This window comes from Phoenix dactylifera, unplaced genomic scaffold (genome assembly GCF_009389715.1).
Source record: "Phoenix dactylifera cultivar Barhee BC4 unplaced genomic scaffold, palm_55x_up_171113_PBpolish2nd_filt_p 000412F, whole genome shotgun sequence".
Lineage (NCBI taxonomy): Eukaryota > Viridiplantae > Streptophyta > Magnoliopsida > Arecales > Arecaceae > Phoenix > Phoenix dactylifera.
Genome location: NW_024067852.1, coordinates 368,854 through 384,773, shown reverse-complemented (window position 1 = coordinate 384,773; position 15,920 = coordinate 368,854). Strand labels below are relative to the sequence as shown.

General features: G+C 34.4%; 1 protein-coding gene across 2 annotated transcripts; it reads right to left on the bottom strand.

Moving 5' to 3' along the window:
• Positions 1-631: 631 nt before the first annotated feature.
• On the bottom strand, positions 632-14,035 carry LOC103719371. Of its 2 annotated transcripts, none has more exons than XM_008808580.4 (3): positions 13,717-14,035; positions 5,399-5,444; positions 632-1,313 (listed from the first exon to the last, which is right to left on the bottom strand). In XM_008808580.4, exons 1-3 carry the CDS (start codon positions 13,915-13,917, stop codon positions 1,000-1,002), a joined length of 561 nt encoding a protein of 186 aa, XP_008806802.2. In that variant the 5' UTR covers positions 13,918-14,035; the 3' UTR covers positions 632-999. The 2 variants fall into 2 exon arrangements, with proteins under 2 accessions (XP_008806802.2, XP_008806801.2); XM_008808579.4 differs by having other exon boundaries at positions 5,399-5,453; positions 13,717-14,033.
• Between the last annotated feature and the right edge of the window lie 1,885 nt (positions 14,036-15,920).

The window sequence follows — 15,920 nt, the reverse complement described above, 5'->3', positions numbered from 1 at the left end:
TATTGATATTATGGAAAATTTAATACTAATAATCACTTGTAATTATCACAAATCGGCAAGTATGTGGTTGCCATGTATACAAAGTATACAAGTTATCATGTGAATAAAATCAATTTTTCCTTGTAGTTTTTTAGAATTATATTAAAGTGAGATAACATACCACACAGATCACTGATGGTTCTGGGAATGGTGCTGGCTTTCCTTCGCCCCTCTTGATGGAACCTGGATTCTGACAATCTAAATCCTGCTGATGAAAATGGGATGCAAATCCAAGGAATTATACAACCAATAACTTTACCAGCAGATAAAGCTGGCACTTTCAAGTAATCCAAATCTTACAAGGAAAAATAATATCATAAACTCTCAATATAATAAATAGATCACACCAGACATCTAAAATGTAACACCATGCAAGTTATCCAGCTAAGTCCTGATGGAAGCCCCTCGCAAAAGACCTGCATTAACAAGCTCAAACATCTGTCGAACGAACTGAAACTCCAGCTGCTACATGGGAAAAAAGGCTCACACCTGACTCTGGGTACAAATATACGATATTACAAGCACCAGTTTATATTTATCATGCATATCCAGATTTCCCACAGTTCATGCTACCACATAAACCAGCTGCATATGAACCAAAATTTGAAACCACGTTCTAATAAAAGTTGGAATGATGCAAACTCAGTATCATAGTATCAACATTTTACAGGTTCGCATGAAGTACATGAGAGGGTTACATAAGACAGAGGAAGGGATGCCTTCTTTGACTCTCTTAAAATGCCAAAAGTACAGAGAAGGCATAAATATGATATGATTCTTCATGATTGAAGACTAACTACAACTCCCCAAATTTGACAGACACATGACATCATCCCTCGAGTTTCTATATCCCACTGATTTCAGGCTTTCAGCAGTTGGTTACTTGATTTGCCTGGTTCGTGCAGGCTGGTGAGTTCCAGATTCTCTCATCAAAGTTTGAAACTGACATCAGATTGCATTTTACTTGGCAGCTCGGCGTGCCAGAACATTGGCTTTTGTTACACCATAATAAAGTGGTTTACTTCCAGGGTAAACAAGAAAGTTCCAACCAACTGGAGATCCACCAATCATGTAAGTCTCCTGAACCACTTCTTCCAGTTGCTTTGCAAATTCTGTTACCTCCGTAACCTTTGCTCCTTGAGGTCTTTTCTGTGCCATGATATTGTCCGATACATTAGGTGCCTCACCAGATTGAGTTTGTGCTGCCCGCTTTTCTTCCTCTGCTGTTATATCAGTATTCAGTTGCTTTAACAATTCCAACATAATCTTCATCTCTATCAATGAAATGACAAGAAAAAAAGAATATACAAATGTCAGACATCATGCGCGAGCTGTAATGCTAAAAGCACGAAATTACTATATATGCAGCTTACCAACAGACAGCAATGCAAGTTACCGCAAGGTGTGTGAATTATGCCAAAAACGAGAATGTAAAATCCTAATATCACAATGAGTTCAAAAGGTTCGGTTATTAAAAAAAAAAAAAAGAATTGTTTTAAAAAGTCATGAGCTGGAATCAAACAGTAATGTTGCAGGTCACTAGCTGCCCGGTAACATTACAACAAAATCCAGCAATAATCTTTCAGTAACAGATAGAACCAGCGGCCACTGTCCAAAAGCAAAGAAAAATCTATCCTGCAGCAAGTTTGAAATGAAATGGAAAAGACCAAGTCCATTGATCAGCCATGAAGCCGCTTCATTACCAACGTGTAGGGACATAGTATTGTTTGATTGGGTATGGGATCGCATTATGTAGCATTATATAAAAGAGAAAATTATGAAAAGGTTGTTTAAATAAGTTTTCTTTTCTTTTCTTTTTTTGTTTGAAGGAGGGAAGGGGGTCTTTGGATGAATAAAAGGATGACAAACAGAGCAGGTATCTTTGCTCTAGTACCAAAAGTATGGAGGATCACTTGGGAGTGGCTTGCTCGAGCATGGGTGGACCTGCAGGTTAGGGAACTACAGTTTGAGCGAAGACATCATTTGATTCTTCTATCACCAAGAACAAGGTAGAAGACATGTCTTTTGAGTAATATTTGCAAATGGAGAGTTTCTAAAGATGCAAATTAGTTCCAACTGTTTTTGGCATGTTAAGAAACTAGATCTCAATACTATATGGGACTATATGAAGGTTTATTGTTGATAAAGGTTAGTAAATCTTATGTTTGGAGTCCGCAAAAAAGTTAAAATTCATACTTCAATAGAATCAATAACGAAATATTGGTAGAGTGAATGAAATAGAGGAAGGACATAAGTTCCATGATCCAATTACTTATGATCTCTAAAACCAATTTGAAATTTTAAATAAAAAGCAGCATATGTAGATAGGTCACTGCAATATAAGATCATACAATGATGAAAGAAGGTAAATAAGAATAGGCGAGACATGGAGAGTGCAGAAGAGAAATCTAAGTAGAGGAAGGAAGAAAGAAGAATAAGATAAAGAAAGGAGAGAGGAAGAGCAGCTAAACCTGGCTCTTGTCTTTTAAAGTTTTATTACGCATTTTCAAAATGAGCTCCTCCCTTATCAACCCAGTTGGGCTCCCCACTAATCCTAATTTAAGTCTCTGTGTAGGTTACATACAAATCATGAGCTATCGAATCTACCGGGACCAAGAGGATATGAATATCCCATCTATGGTGTTTACCTATTTAATAAAACAATAATTTTCTTCACATGAGGTTTAAATTCTTCCTCAGATTGATTCCTAAGGCTCCTTGAAATTAAATTATCAATTCAACAACATCTCAAATTTTTTGTCCCTATTTATCGTTTGGAGACCAAACTAATGAACTTAACTTCTTCTCTATTAAGAAATTTTGGCATCATTTTAATTTTTAATTTTTTATTTTTAAAAACAAAATTACAGAAACAGAGGCAAAGATATTTTTAAAAACAAAATAACAGAAATTGAGGCAAAAAAAATGTGCCATGCTATTATTTTTATTTTTATATTTTCAAAAATTATTTTCATTATTTCTAGAAAAATGAAAGTAAGAAATTCTTGCTTCCAGTATTTTTAAAAACAAGCAACTCATGTTTTTAATCACCACCTTCACCATCGCCATTATCGCTACCACCACCACTGCCATCGTCTCTACCATTACTTTCGCCGCCACTGCGGTCTCCACCACCACAACCATTGTAGCCACTGCCACCGCCATTGGTTCCACACCACCATCGTTGACAGGCGCTACCACCATCGTTGCCACTAGCACCTCCGCCACACCATCACTACCACCACCATCTCTGCCACACCATCAACTCCATGCCCTCACCACCCTCATCACTCACGGCATCGTTAGCACCCTTGCCACCATTGCTACCACTTATGGCCTCCACTGTCTCCGCCACCACTATCGCCATCCGGCCACCATCATCATGTTTATGCTTCTAACAATAATTGACTATACAAAACATGTTTATATTCTTAAAAATTTAAAAATAAAATAGAGACAAATTTTCTGTTTTTCTATTTCTGAAAATAAGAAAAATAAAGGTGATGCCAAACGGCACCTTAGCAATACAATAACTCCAAGTGCCGATATGTGCTGACAGCATAGCAGTTAATTTGCATCAAAATATAACGAAAGCATATAATTCATATCAAGATATGACAAAGTCAATATGAAAAATATAAGTGCCACAAGTTTATTGCAGCGGCAATCATGGAAGGAAGCTTTATCTATCTAGGCATAGACATGTGTATGGCCAAACTGAAGAAAAAAGACCCACAAACATGGAGATGGTGCATTTGTATTGGAAATTCGTGTGTAAGATTAAATAGAAATAGCACTAGTGTGGGAGAAAATGGTTTGTCAAGGGGCATTAGTTATCAGTAGGAAGCTATTTGTAGATGTGTCTATTGCGTATGGAAAAATAGTTTAAGGATAAGTGTTGGTACCAATTTGGAAGCTGATATGGATTCCAATGTACCCAAAGGATATTGTCGATATGAAAAAGTTAACGATGACATAGTAGGTGGCAAACATTTTATTTAACCTTAGCGATTATGAGATGGCAAAGAGATTTGGAAAGGTCTGCATTCCATCCGTGAGGTTCATGGACATTAATAGAAAAGATAGAATTTTATAAGTTTCTCAAATACTTTCTAGTTAATTTTGCATATCCGCAGGCATCAAAATTATAGCTAAACAACTCAGCAAAAGCAAGAAATCATGATTTGGGGAAATCCAGACAAAACATACTCTATTAATGCAAAAAAAGAATATTTGTTAAAAAAAGATATAACAAGAAGAAAATAACTTCTTTTATCATTGATTGCTCATGGCTATCATATTTTCTGTTTCTTGTATCATTTACAAGTCTCTCCAGGATTGACAACTCAATAATCAAAATATGCATGTAATTCATTGTGAATTCAATTGTCTGATATGCCAGTATATTTCAACTTGGGAACACATGCTGAATCATCTTATATTTGGGTGGATGCGAGAGAAGTCGAGGCAATAGCATTTGCAACCGAAGACCCAGAAAACTGATTTAAAAGCAGTTAGAACAACTCGCTAACTCCTAAGATGTTAAAAAGAATATCTTGTCTCATTTATACATATAATGGGACTCCATCTTATGTAATTAAGCACGTATCTCCAAGATATTAAAACAGTTTTCACTTTTTACTTGCAGGTTTCAACTAATTTTGTGGAATCATTTCATGCATGACTACAAGAAATGTGTTAATTTGATTCAACCCACTCCCCATTCTTAAATGGGATATTATTCATCCGTTTGTCGCAATTTAGAGCATCTGTCAATAAGAATTCTACTATTAGAATATTTGGTTAGATGCAGAGCGAGCTTAAAATATGTGAGCATGCATCGGTAAATTTCACTCAAAAGTTTTTGTAATATCTCTGACTTTTAATATGTATGCATTCACCTCAAAAGTTAACTTCCATTGGTTCTGATGTAATACCTCCTTTAAATGTGAGAACAGAGCCCTTCATGAATCACACTCAAGGATCAAGGTGATTCACAGGGTTGTCAAATCTTAACCTACACCCATCTGCCATTGCACAACATATTATGATCTCAATATGTTGCATTGTAAACTGTTTTACTATTTATAATGCCATGACTTTCTTAATGACTAGAGACTAATCAAGAATGTGAGAACACAGATTTCATCAATTAAAAAAAAAATAAAAGGTGCAACAAGAAGCCTACCAATCTAGAACAATATGCTCATGAATCCTATTACTTGAGGCACTTGATAAGTGAAAAATAGAATAAATTATATATACTAGTAGGAACATCTTAAAGAATCTCTAGCACATGGTTAGTACTTGAATAATTTTTTTCTGCAGGTACATATAGCTTGTATAACCTGGAACTTACGGTTTCGAATGTCATGAGCTGCTTTGCCGTTCCGGAAGTCAGGGGTCTGGAGAAGCTTTACAAAATAAAACAATAGGATTAGCAGAGTAAATTTCATGTGGATGCTGAAATTTCAAATACAACTTTTGAGATGATGCAACATTTTCAACTTTTATGTACTCTATAACCATTGTAGGAACAAGCAATTCCAAGTTGAAAACAAAATTCATCAATCTATATGGAAATAGTTAATTGAAGCAGTCAACAAGATAAAAATCCTCAAGAAGATGCACAAACAGTATTAAAATGATTGTAGAGGAAAGTAAACAAAAGTGGTTACGAAAACATCACGGTGTTACTCTTAGAAAAACAAGCTTCAAGATTCTGAATAGTTCAACATCAAACTTGAAATACAAACTACACATCAAATGCATAAGTTGTTTTCCTACTTGTTATATGACTGAAATTTCAAAAATGAAATATGAATATACTCTCACGCACCGAGCTTCCAGTCATATATGTAAGATTATTTATGTTATTTCAATAAATTTAGCACAATCTCATTTCAATTATGTCACTCCTCCGACCCGAGATCACGCGCCAGGGGTCGTGGCAACCGCCGCATACTCATAAGGAACTCTCCCCACAAATATGCAAGGCATCTCATCATGATATCATAAACATCGCAGCAGAAATAATTTAAATAATTATAAGCCATAATTGAATTAACTACCAAATCGAACTAACAAATAATAAAAAATTTTACACCAATTAAACCTTAAATAATAACCCGATACAAAGATTATAATAACACTAATTCTATATTATGTAGATATTGTCGAATCTCGCTTATAGTCTCACTCTTATAGTAGGATCTGCATTCAAAACTAAGTATCTGCATCTCTGAAGAAAAGAAGGGATCATGAGCTCGGCAGCCCAATAAGTAATGAATACCTTAACTAAATATCTCATAAAATAATATAAACTATAAATACAAATTACAATAAATTAGTATAAAAATATAATCAATTCTCTTTCAAGCATAAAGTCAGTAAAACTAATTTCTTACAAATATTGGTATACATAATCATACTTTCAATTCGAAATAAATTACATTCAACTCGACAGCACTATGGCCACACTTATACTCTATAGCTAGGTTAGAAATAGAACCATACTTATGTCTTGCGGAGGAGACCAAAATATCATATGTATATCCATTGGCAGGGCCAGAAGCAGAATCAATGAGCTCAATAATAATCAAAGTGCCAATGCATAACCCCCAATTGGCAGGGTCTAAAACTTAGTCAGGCTGAGAGTTCAAATATGATATATGTCAAGTTCTTTTTACAAATAACATATATATCATAATTCGAGCAAAATATGCATATACGATATAAGATCAATAAACAATATATCAATAATCTGAAAAATATTACTTCAAATTACATATCTATTTTTCATTCAAAACATCATCTCGTAAAATTCATAAATCACATATAAATCGGTTAACAATTTCTTTGATGTAAAAGTAAAATTATATAAATGAAAAATCTAGAAAAGATAGATCATTACTTACCTTGCACAAACAATGAGTAGACAATCCAACTAATCATGAAATCCTCCTTCAGAACATAATATCCAAAATTGTATTATTATTTTATTAAAACATAATCATGATTACTTTAAGAATAAAATTCGAAGTTCCGGTACCCTCATAAGGCTTACTAAGCAAAAGTGTCCAACACCCCAGTCGGTTTGATCAAAGAAAAATTCATCTGATCATACTCAAACTTAGGTAAAGGTAGTTCAATAAAAATCGGGGTTGACCAACTCTAACAGTATTCGAAAAGGGCCAAGGTGGGGCTGGCGCTCCGCTCGACGACCATGGATCAAGGCCCTTCACCAGGGTTGATCCAAAAATACTAAGAGAAGTACCATACTAGATCTAACATCTCTAGAGAGAGCAGAAAGAGAAAGTTCAGTAGAGAGAAACAAGAGAAAGAATAGAGGAAGAGAAAGCAGAGTCTCTCTTTAGCCAAGAGAGAAAGAGGAAGGAAGGGTGGCTACAATGGTGCCTGAGCTCCGGAGAGACACGGCCAGCCAACAAGCGGCCAGCAGTGACTAGTGGCCGACAGCACCAAAATGGATCAAAACAAGAGTTCCAACCCCTTAAATCATGGAATAGAGGCATTCCGACAGTCGGAACTTTGGCCATGGCCATAAGCCACCGTGGGAAACTAGAGGGAGACCCTGGCAACAACGTCGACAGCGGAACTAGCCGAAAACAAGAAAAAAAGAGGTTGGTCGATCAAAATAGGAGAAACAGGGTTGTGCCCATTTTCGGCCAAAATCCAGCGATCACTAGTCGGCATCGGAGCTCCAAATAGTTTGGAAGAATGAGAAGATGAGTAGATCAAAGGAGACTAGGTCCTTACCCGATTTCTGGCGGCGTTTGGCAATGGCCACAATGCAAATGACGCTCAACGGTCGAAAACAAATTCGAAGAAATCCTCTAACAAGAAGCTCCAATCGAGGCTGCAAATGTCCGATAAGTGGAAGAGGGACCAGGAAGGGGCTCTAAATAGCCTTGGTCGTGACTGAAATCCGACCCAGAGTCGGATTCCATCGGACGATCTCGAGGAGGAAGAAAACTCCCATTGGGAGTCTCTTCACTCTTCGCACATGCGCAGCACGTGCATTCCTTTTTTTGGGGGGGGGGGGGGGGCAGTCAAATGGACCGGGCCCTGATATTGGGTATCACAAGTTATATATGCAAAAATGTACTAAGATAATAATGCTAACAAGTAACCACACTGCTCTATATGTAAAAATATATGGTGGTGAGTCAAAATAAAATTCAGAAGACACAGATCAGAGTCACTATTACTGCTCCATCAGTCCCATCCCCAATCTTCACTAGCATATGTGGTAGATCACCAAAAAGGTACCAGTGTTATGAGGCACTGCTGCCAGTGATAGTGTATATTGTAGTATAAAACACAAGACTCTGCCAACAAGATTGAGTAAATAAGGCAGGTAGCTAGTCCACAAAAACATATCCAAATCGCTAATTCTGTGCTGATTCACCTTCTTAACCAACATGATACACTTCTCAGCATCCTCAATTTAAGTAACTCCATCCAAAAAATCAGTGAAATAGCAATTCAAATAGCAGAGAAAAGTAATCTGTAAAGGCTACTAATCCAGATATTCTTCTCACATTATGATCAGGGCAACTAAGAATAGCTTTGGCTGTATCCTGGTCCACCTTGAATTCCACAAAGATATGACCAAGTGCAGGAAAATCAAACTGTCAGTCATGGTATCACATCATTTTTAAATTTGTCAAGACTCAAACACCTGCCAAAAATGTTAAATGTGCTGCTCAACATCCATGTTACAATCCACAATGTCAACTAATTATACTACAAAAACCTCCAACAAATATCTCCATATCTTGGTTCATTAGCCTCAAAAATATTGAAGACAACTTCAATGATGTTGACCGCTTATATGACCCACCCTTGAATTTAAATGGTTTTCCACCCATCTCTTACCTTGTTCTAATTGAAATGAAACTGAAACCACATAAGCATTGCTATTAAAACAAGCTAAAACATAATGATGTTTTGCTGTCATCTTGCTGATAGGAAAGCTCGCGGTGAAGATATGACAGGGGCATCCTTCTTTGGTGTCAACAAACAAAATTTTTTGTCTTCTGTCAACCATCTCACTGGATGCTACATTTTAGAGGCTTCCATCACCCCAACCGTTTGGTGTCAGTTTTATGGACCCTCATTAGCCAAGCATTCTTATTTAGTTCTATCTTCAATGTTACAAGCCCTATGCATATAGTACACACTACACACAATGTTGTGTATCTATTTATCAACTCCCTTAACATGAAAGTTAGAATTGCTCCTTGCGGCTAAATGTCTAAGACCTTATTTGGGGGAGCTGTTGGCAGTAGAGCTTTTGAAAGTAGAGCTGTTGGAAGTAGAGCTTTCTGAAGTAGAGCTTTTATAAAAAGCTGTTTGCTGTTTGGTAACTATATTTCTAAAGTGCTATGGCACTTTAATATGTGTTTGGTAAACAAACTGAGAAAGTACTTTTGTATGACAAAATTACCATAAAAGACATTGCATAGTATCATACAACAGAGCATAATAAAATATAACATATATTAATATATAAATATATGATATATTATAATATTACTGTAATATAATATAATATTATTATAATATGGTAATATAACATTGTATACTATAGCATAATAATTTAATATAATTTTAAATTATTTAACATAACATATTAATGTATTATGATATAATATAATATAATATTATATTTATAGTATAATACAATAATAACAATACAAAATATTATAATTATTAGCATATATTAATTTTTCATAATATAACATAATATTAAATTATTTAACATACATATTAATGTATTATATATAATGTAATATAATATTATATTTATAGTATAATACAATAATAAAGGTATAAAATATTATAATTATTAGTGTAAATTAATTTTTCGTAATATAACATAATATTAAATTATTTAACATAACATATTAATGTATTATGATATAATGTAATATAATATTATATTTATAGTATAATACAATAATAAAGGTATAAAATAATAATAGAAAACAAAAATACCATTTTTTGCATGGAAGGAAATCTGATCTATGGCTAGGGTTTTTTATTAGGGCTCCATCAGATTTTTAGGTTTATAAAGAGACAAAGTATGTAATTATTATATTTTGTTATAGATATTTTGGTCAAAAAAACAGCTTTCCGACAAAACTCAAAACAGCTTTTTTGGAAAGCTCCAAAATGGAGCTTCTCCCAAATGGCTGTTTTTAACTTTCTGAAAAAGCTAAAACAACTTTTCGAAATTTTTACCAAACGCTCTTTTTCATCCAAAAGTGATTTTGGAGAGCTAGAAAGTGCTTTTTGGACCTCCAAAAGCTTCCCCAAATGGGGCCTAAATCGTCATCATGATCACTTGATGTGATTTAATCTTCCACCTCAATTATATTTACATCTTATTGGGGCCTTTCAACAAAATCCTCTTGAATTTTTTGTGGCATTTCAAAGACATGATTATCACCAAGGAAATAGAAGGTATAATTGTGATATCATTCAACATACCAGATTAACCAAAGTTAACACTTCAACAAGCCCAAGTGCACTAGGCAAGTTAGCTATTGTTGAAGATCAAGCATGCATAATAGCATATTTTTGTTGACACATCCCCAAATGTTCCACTAGTACAATCTGAACCTTCTGCAACATATAAACCAGCTTGTTCATTGTTCTTCAGTATTTTCATCTCCATAATAAACATGTTTTACATAATTTATTCGAGTCCAAAATAGCTACAATTATACTACACTGTAAATCTCCTATCACAAGAAAACAAGGTAGCAAGATATCAAACTCCTCAATACAATACATAAACTTTTTGATCAATTTACTGCTTGACATTTACAGCTTTTAGGAAAAGCATTAAGATAGTTCTTGGATACTTGAATGGTAACATCTATATCAACTCCATTCTTACCAATAATATTATGTCGAATCTCCACCTAATCATTTGGAATCTTCTTGATTCTCTAGCAGTAGGTTAATGATGATGTGATTATCAGGAAAAAAACCTTTGAATTCCCTATGTTCACCCTTAAAATTGAATTCCATAGATTGGCCTCTTTATCTGGCTCCTTACTCAAGACAAAAGATGGTTCATCATGATTTGTCCACAGCTAGTTATTTATTTACATCTGCTACAACTAGTCATTCCTTTTGCCTAATAAAGTAGGAATGAAACAAAGGCTCATCTCTTGGTCCGATCCTCATTACCAATAATATAGACTTCTCACAAGCAAGAGGTGATCAACTTTGATGATTCTACCTGAAAGGATGCACCAATGACCTATAAATATACACAATGCGAGATCCAGAAGAGCCCAGTGGATCAAGATAAAGTGTTAACCATTGAAACCGCAATGACCAAATAGCAGCAACAAAAAAGAGGAAAGCTATCCAAGAAATAGTATGACAAACTATATGAATTTGGGAAACCTTTTACCACAACCAATTCTAAGAATTTTCACATAGCAATGAAACCATAAGGGTGAGGCATGGCTTAAGCCTCCTTGATATCTTCTATAAGGAGGCCTTTTCACAAGGGAAATGGAAGACTATATCGGAACTTTTGACCATCTAATAAGCATGTTGGAAGAAATATGGGTGCACCATGATGTTTGTAATTTGATAGACAAGTAAATAAGAAACTTGATTAATTTTATTAATTAAATGTCTAGGGAAACTTATATTTGAGGCAAATTTATGTGTTAAATAAGATTTATGGTTGCAAATCATCTATACAAACAACTAGGTAAAGTTGCTGAAGGATTTAGGAAAGAAATTGTGGTTCGAGTGCTTCATAGCAAATTTTTTACTTATGTAAAGGCTAGCAAAGGTTGATGGAGAATAAGTGGCAGCTATTTCAAACTCGAACTCCTTTTGCTCATTGGCTCGATCATATGTTGGAGAAATTACAACGTAGGAATACATCAAAAGTGTAATTACGAAGGAAAGAATAGTAACACCATTTATCTGCAAAAATCATTATAACATGCTTTATATTGAGAAATAAATGTCTCAAGAAACTCGCACAAGAAGAACTCATGGCCTTTGCAGTCGTAATGAAATCATACTTGCACAAGAAGAATCTGATTTTCTGAGAAATCACCAAATATATGAAATTAATTTCAAGTTTTACAAAAGTTTTTGAATGAGATTGAGTTCACGACCAAAGGGGCACTCCCAAGCCAAAATTTTCACAAAGGAAGAAAAATGTGAAAAAAAGAAAAAAAAACAATATAAAATTTTACTTATATCTGCCAGAAAGAGAAAAGGACACCAAACTTGCTTTTTCTTGGAAGGCTAAAACACTAGCAAAATTATCTATTTGTTGCTTTTCCAATACAACTAGTTATTACATTTCTTACTCCTTGATAGAACTATTCAGAAGATTTTTCAAAATGTGTGGCCTATTATTAAGCAAATAAAAGAAAAAATAACCCAAAATCAAAGCCTAATCATGTCAATTAACCAGATTTCAAGGATGATAACAATATAATTTGGCAAAAAAATATAAACAAAAGAAACATGGGTTAAGGTAACGTCTTAATATGTAAACAACTAAAAGATATGTATATATCTACTTCTACCTTGATACCACAACCAACTTATTTTTATTTTCTCTTTTCCTTTTTGTTTGCTCAGGAAAACTACAACTAACTTATTTCATCCCTAAAGCATATCTACTATTTCTTTTAAGGCTTTTTCATACCAATTTTTTTGGAAAACTAAAAGAACCCCTGAACCCTAAAATTTAATTATCTTCGACAAAATGTCTCATTGATATTTTTGATATTGAAGAACTTCGTTTGCATTTATATCAAGCTCCAGCATAATTTGAACTCCATTTAGACTTGTTCAATCTCCAAAACTTGATGGAGATCAAGGTTGCAATGTTTTGCAGAAGGACATCAAACCATGAAGAAACTTCCTAGCATGCACTGGTCTTATCATTCCCAATATATATTTGAAAATGGAATCGTCGAAGAAAATTGGACGATTGCCCCTTATTCTCAACTGAAATCAAAACCCAGATATTGGATCCTCTCAACCTTCAAGAATAACTTCAATCTTTTTCTTTTCTCCCTCTTTCTAATCAGCAGAGGCTCTTCTACATTTCATCAGATCGGCTAAATGTATTTTTATTACAGTGTATTGATTGATATGTTTTGACTCTACAATTCAACACTAATCTGATCTAAAATTCTTGCGCATCCACTACAAACTCTGGGAAATTGATGAGTAAATACCTCCATTTTGCTCTTCTGGTACAAATTCTAGTTGAAATCCGGCAACAAAATGGGGTATGCAGATACCTAAAGAGCTCCTCTTAGTCAGGGGAATTGATCCAATCTCAGTTGACATTTACCAAAAAAAAAAAATCTTGGTCATAGTTAAGAAAAATTTCCTAGGGTTTAAGAAGAATATTGAAAAGAAACCCCTGAAAAGCACAAATAACATTAAATGTTGTCTAATGGAGCCTTGATATTGATCACTGCAACCATTCGGCCCCAAGAAAGCAACAGAAGAACAAGAAAGAACCAGTCTTGACAGAGCCCCATCTCCTCATTTACAGAAAACGAATTTTCTCTACACCACGAGAGATGCTCAAACCGCGAAAGAACAAGCTAGAAGAACGAAATTTTAGAAGAAGAAAGTATGGATCACCTCGAGGAACAAAGGGCGAAGATCTCGGACCAAGGAGCGAATCTTGTAGTAGGGGGTGTTCCTGAACCCCCCATCCTCCAGCTTCCTCTTCTTTGCCGGAGGAGCCGCTGCCGCCGCCGCCGGCGGTGGCGCCCCCGCTTCCTGGTTCGGAGGGTTGGGGTTGGCGTTTTGGTTTGGAGAGAGATTGCCGCGTTCTTCCATGTCTCGCGTAGAGACAGAGAGGGGAAGGCAGCGTGGGAGCCGAGACAGCGAGCCGATAAATTGATACTGTTCGAACAGGAGGGCTTGGAGTCGTTCCAGAAGCCCCGTCGGAACCGAGAAAGGCTACCGATGCTAGAACGTAGGCTTTTTTTTGCCACGTGCGTTGCACGTGGGCATTAGAAAGCTTTCTGAAACATTAGTTTAATTAATTTTATGTTAATTTTAAATTTTCATTAAATTAATTGTATAGATAATTTTGATATGGTTTATAATTAACAAAAAATTTAATGTATTACAACACTCTTGTAGGCATGGGAATTAAACCTTGATGGAAAAAATAAATTCAATTAAATCTCTAGATGGCCTCTACAAAGTTCATACAACTAAAAACAAGCTAATTTCAAGCCATATTTTAAGGCTTATCTCAAAAACATGCTGAGTTCCAACATTTCTGAACTTGAGTAAATATGTGTATGGGTTTGGTTAAAACTATGATTGACAAAGCTTAAACAAATTTTTTTGAGTTTGGATGGACAATTTATTAATTTGCAGGTTAATGCTCAAACATGATAGTTTTTGTTAGCTGTATTGGAAAGAAACAACAAATATTTCAAGTAAATAAAATAAAATAAAATAAATCATAGAATAACTTATTTAATAGTAAAGAAACATGAAGCAGGAATAATTTTTTCATTCAAAAATAAGTATGTAATTAATAAAAAAAATAGCGGTAAAGCATCTAGTATCATACTTTTCCACAAATTCATAATGTTGGCATCCAACTCACTATTATTACACTTTTTTTTTAGAAGAAAAGAATCTACATAATGCAATGGAAGAGCCAGAGAAAAGGGGTTACCCTTTTTCTTGAGATATTTTTTTCTAAAATATGTTGGACAAAAATGAATAATTGGATGATTCAGACCTTGAGAAAAGTTATATGTTTTGAGACTTTAACTCTTTAAGCCTGAAAGAAGTAATCATTCACCAGCTACTAGTTTTATAATAAAAAAAAATTCTCACATCCTAAGTGCACCATAATCATCTGAACCCATACCAAAGAGGCTATTCTAGTTATACCATGCTCTTGTTGGGATAATTTTTTTTTTTAAATAGAAGTGTTTTCTTTTGAGAGGAGTTTTGATAAAAGTTGGATTTCAGAATTTTATGTATTTAGATTTATTCTTTTTCCTACTTCAAATTATATGCTTTATCTATTTAGGTGCTCCAAACAAACTAAGAGTTAATTTTTTTTTGGTTAAGATTTGGGGGGCCTAGTGGTATTGACTTGGGATGAATATCAGGAAGAGTCCTGTGTTATAAAAAAGATTATAAATTATGAATATGATGGCTATTTATAGATTGTTGATGATAGAGCCAATTTCATAGGTGATTGGTTGCCTAATATTCCCAAGATTTTTGTTGATACATAGTTTTTCAAACTAAATGAGCAAATCCCAAACTCAACAAGAGATGGCTAGCTTTATTAGAGTTGGGACCTTGGAGTTGTAAAGTCATCATAAATATTGAAATACTAGCTCCAAAAATAGTTTATAAATTGCTTGCTGGAATTATATATGAGATACTGAATCAAAAAATGATTTATTATACATTAGAAATATTTGTATAAATGATATATTGATTGTGAAAACTGATGTATAAGTTGCCCTTTAGAATTGTCTATGAAATACGGGTTGGGACAAATGGGTTGCATATTGTTTATGCGGAAATATTTGTATACAAATTATTGATTATGAAAATCCTATCTTTATTAATGGTTCTAATTTGTTTTATGCATCATTAATTTTGTACAAATCATTTCCTATAGTATTCGCTTAATCTCTCCATTTATGGTTTTTAGTTACTTAGTGAGTGTTTAGCTCGCCCATCTTTTCTCTCCTTTTTAGCACCGGAGAGTTCAAAGGTAATGAATAGTGATTGCGATGTGAGCATAGTAAAAGGTCCTAGATATAGTTAGACCCAACCCGCCATCATAATTTTGT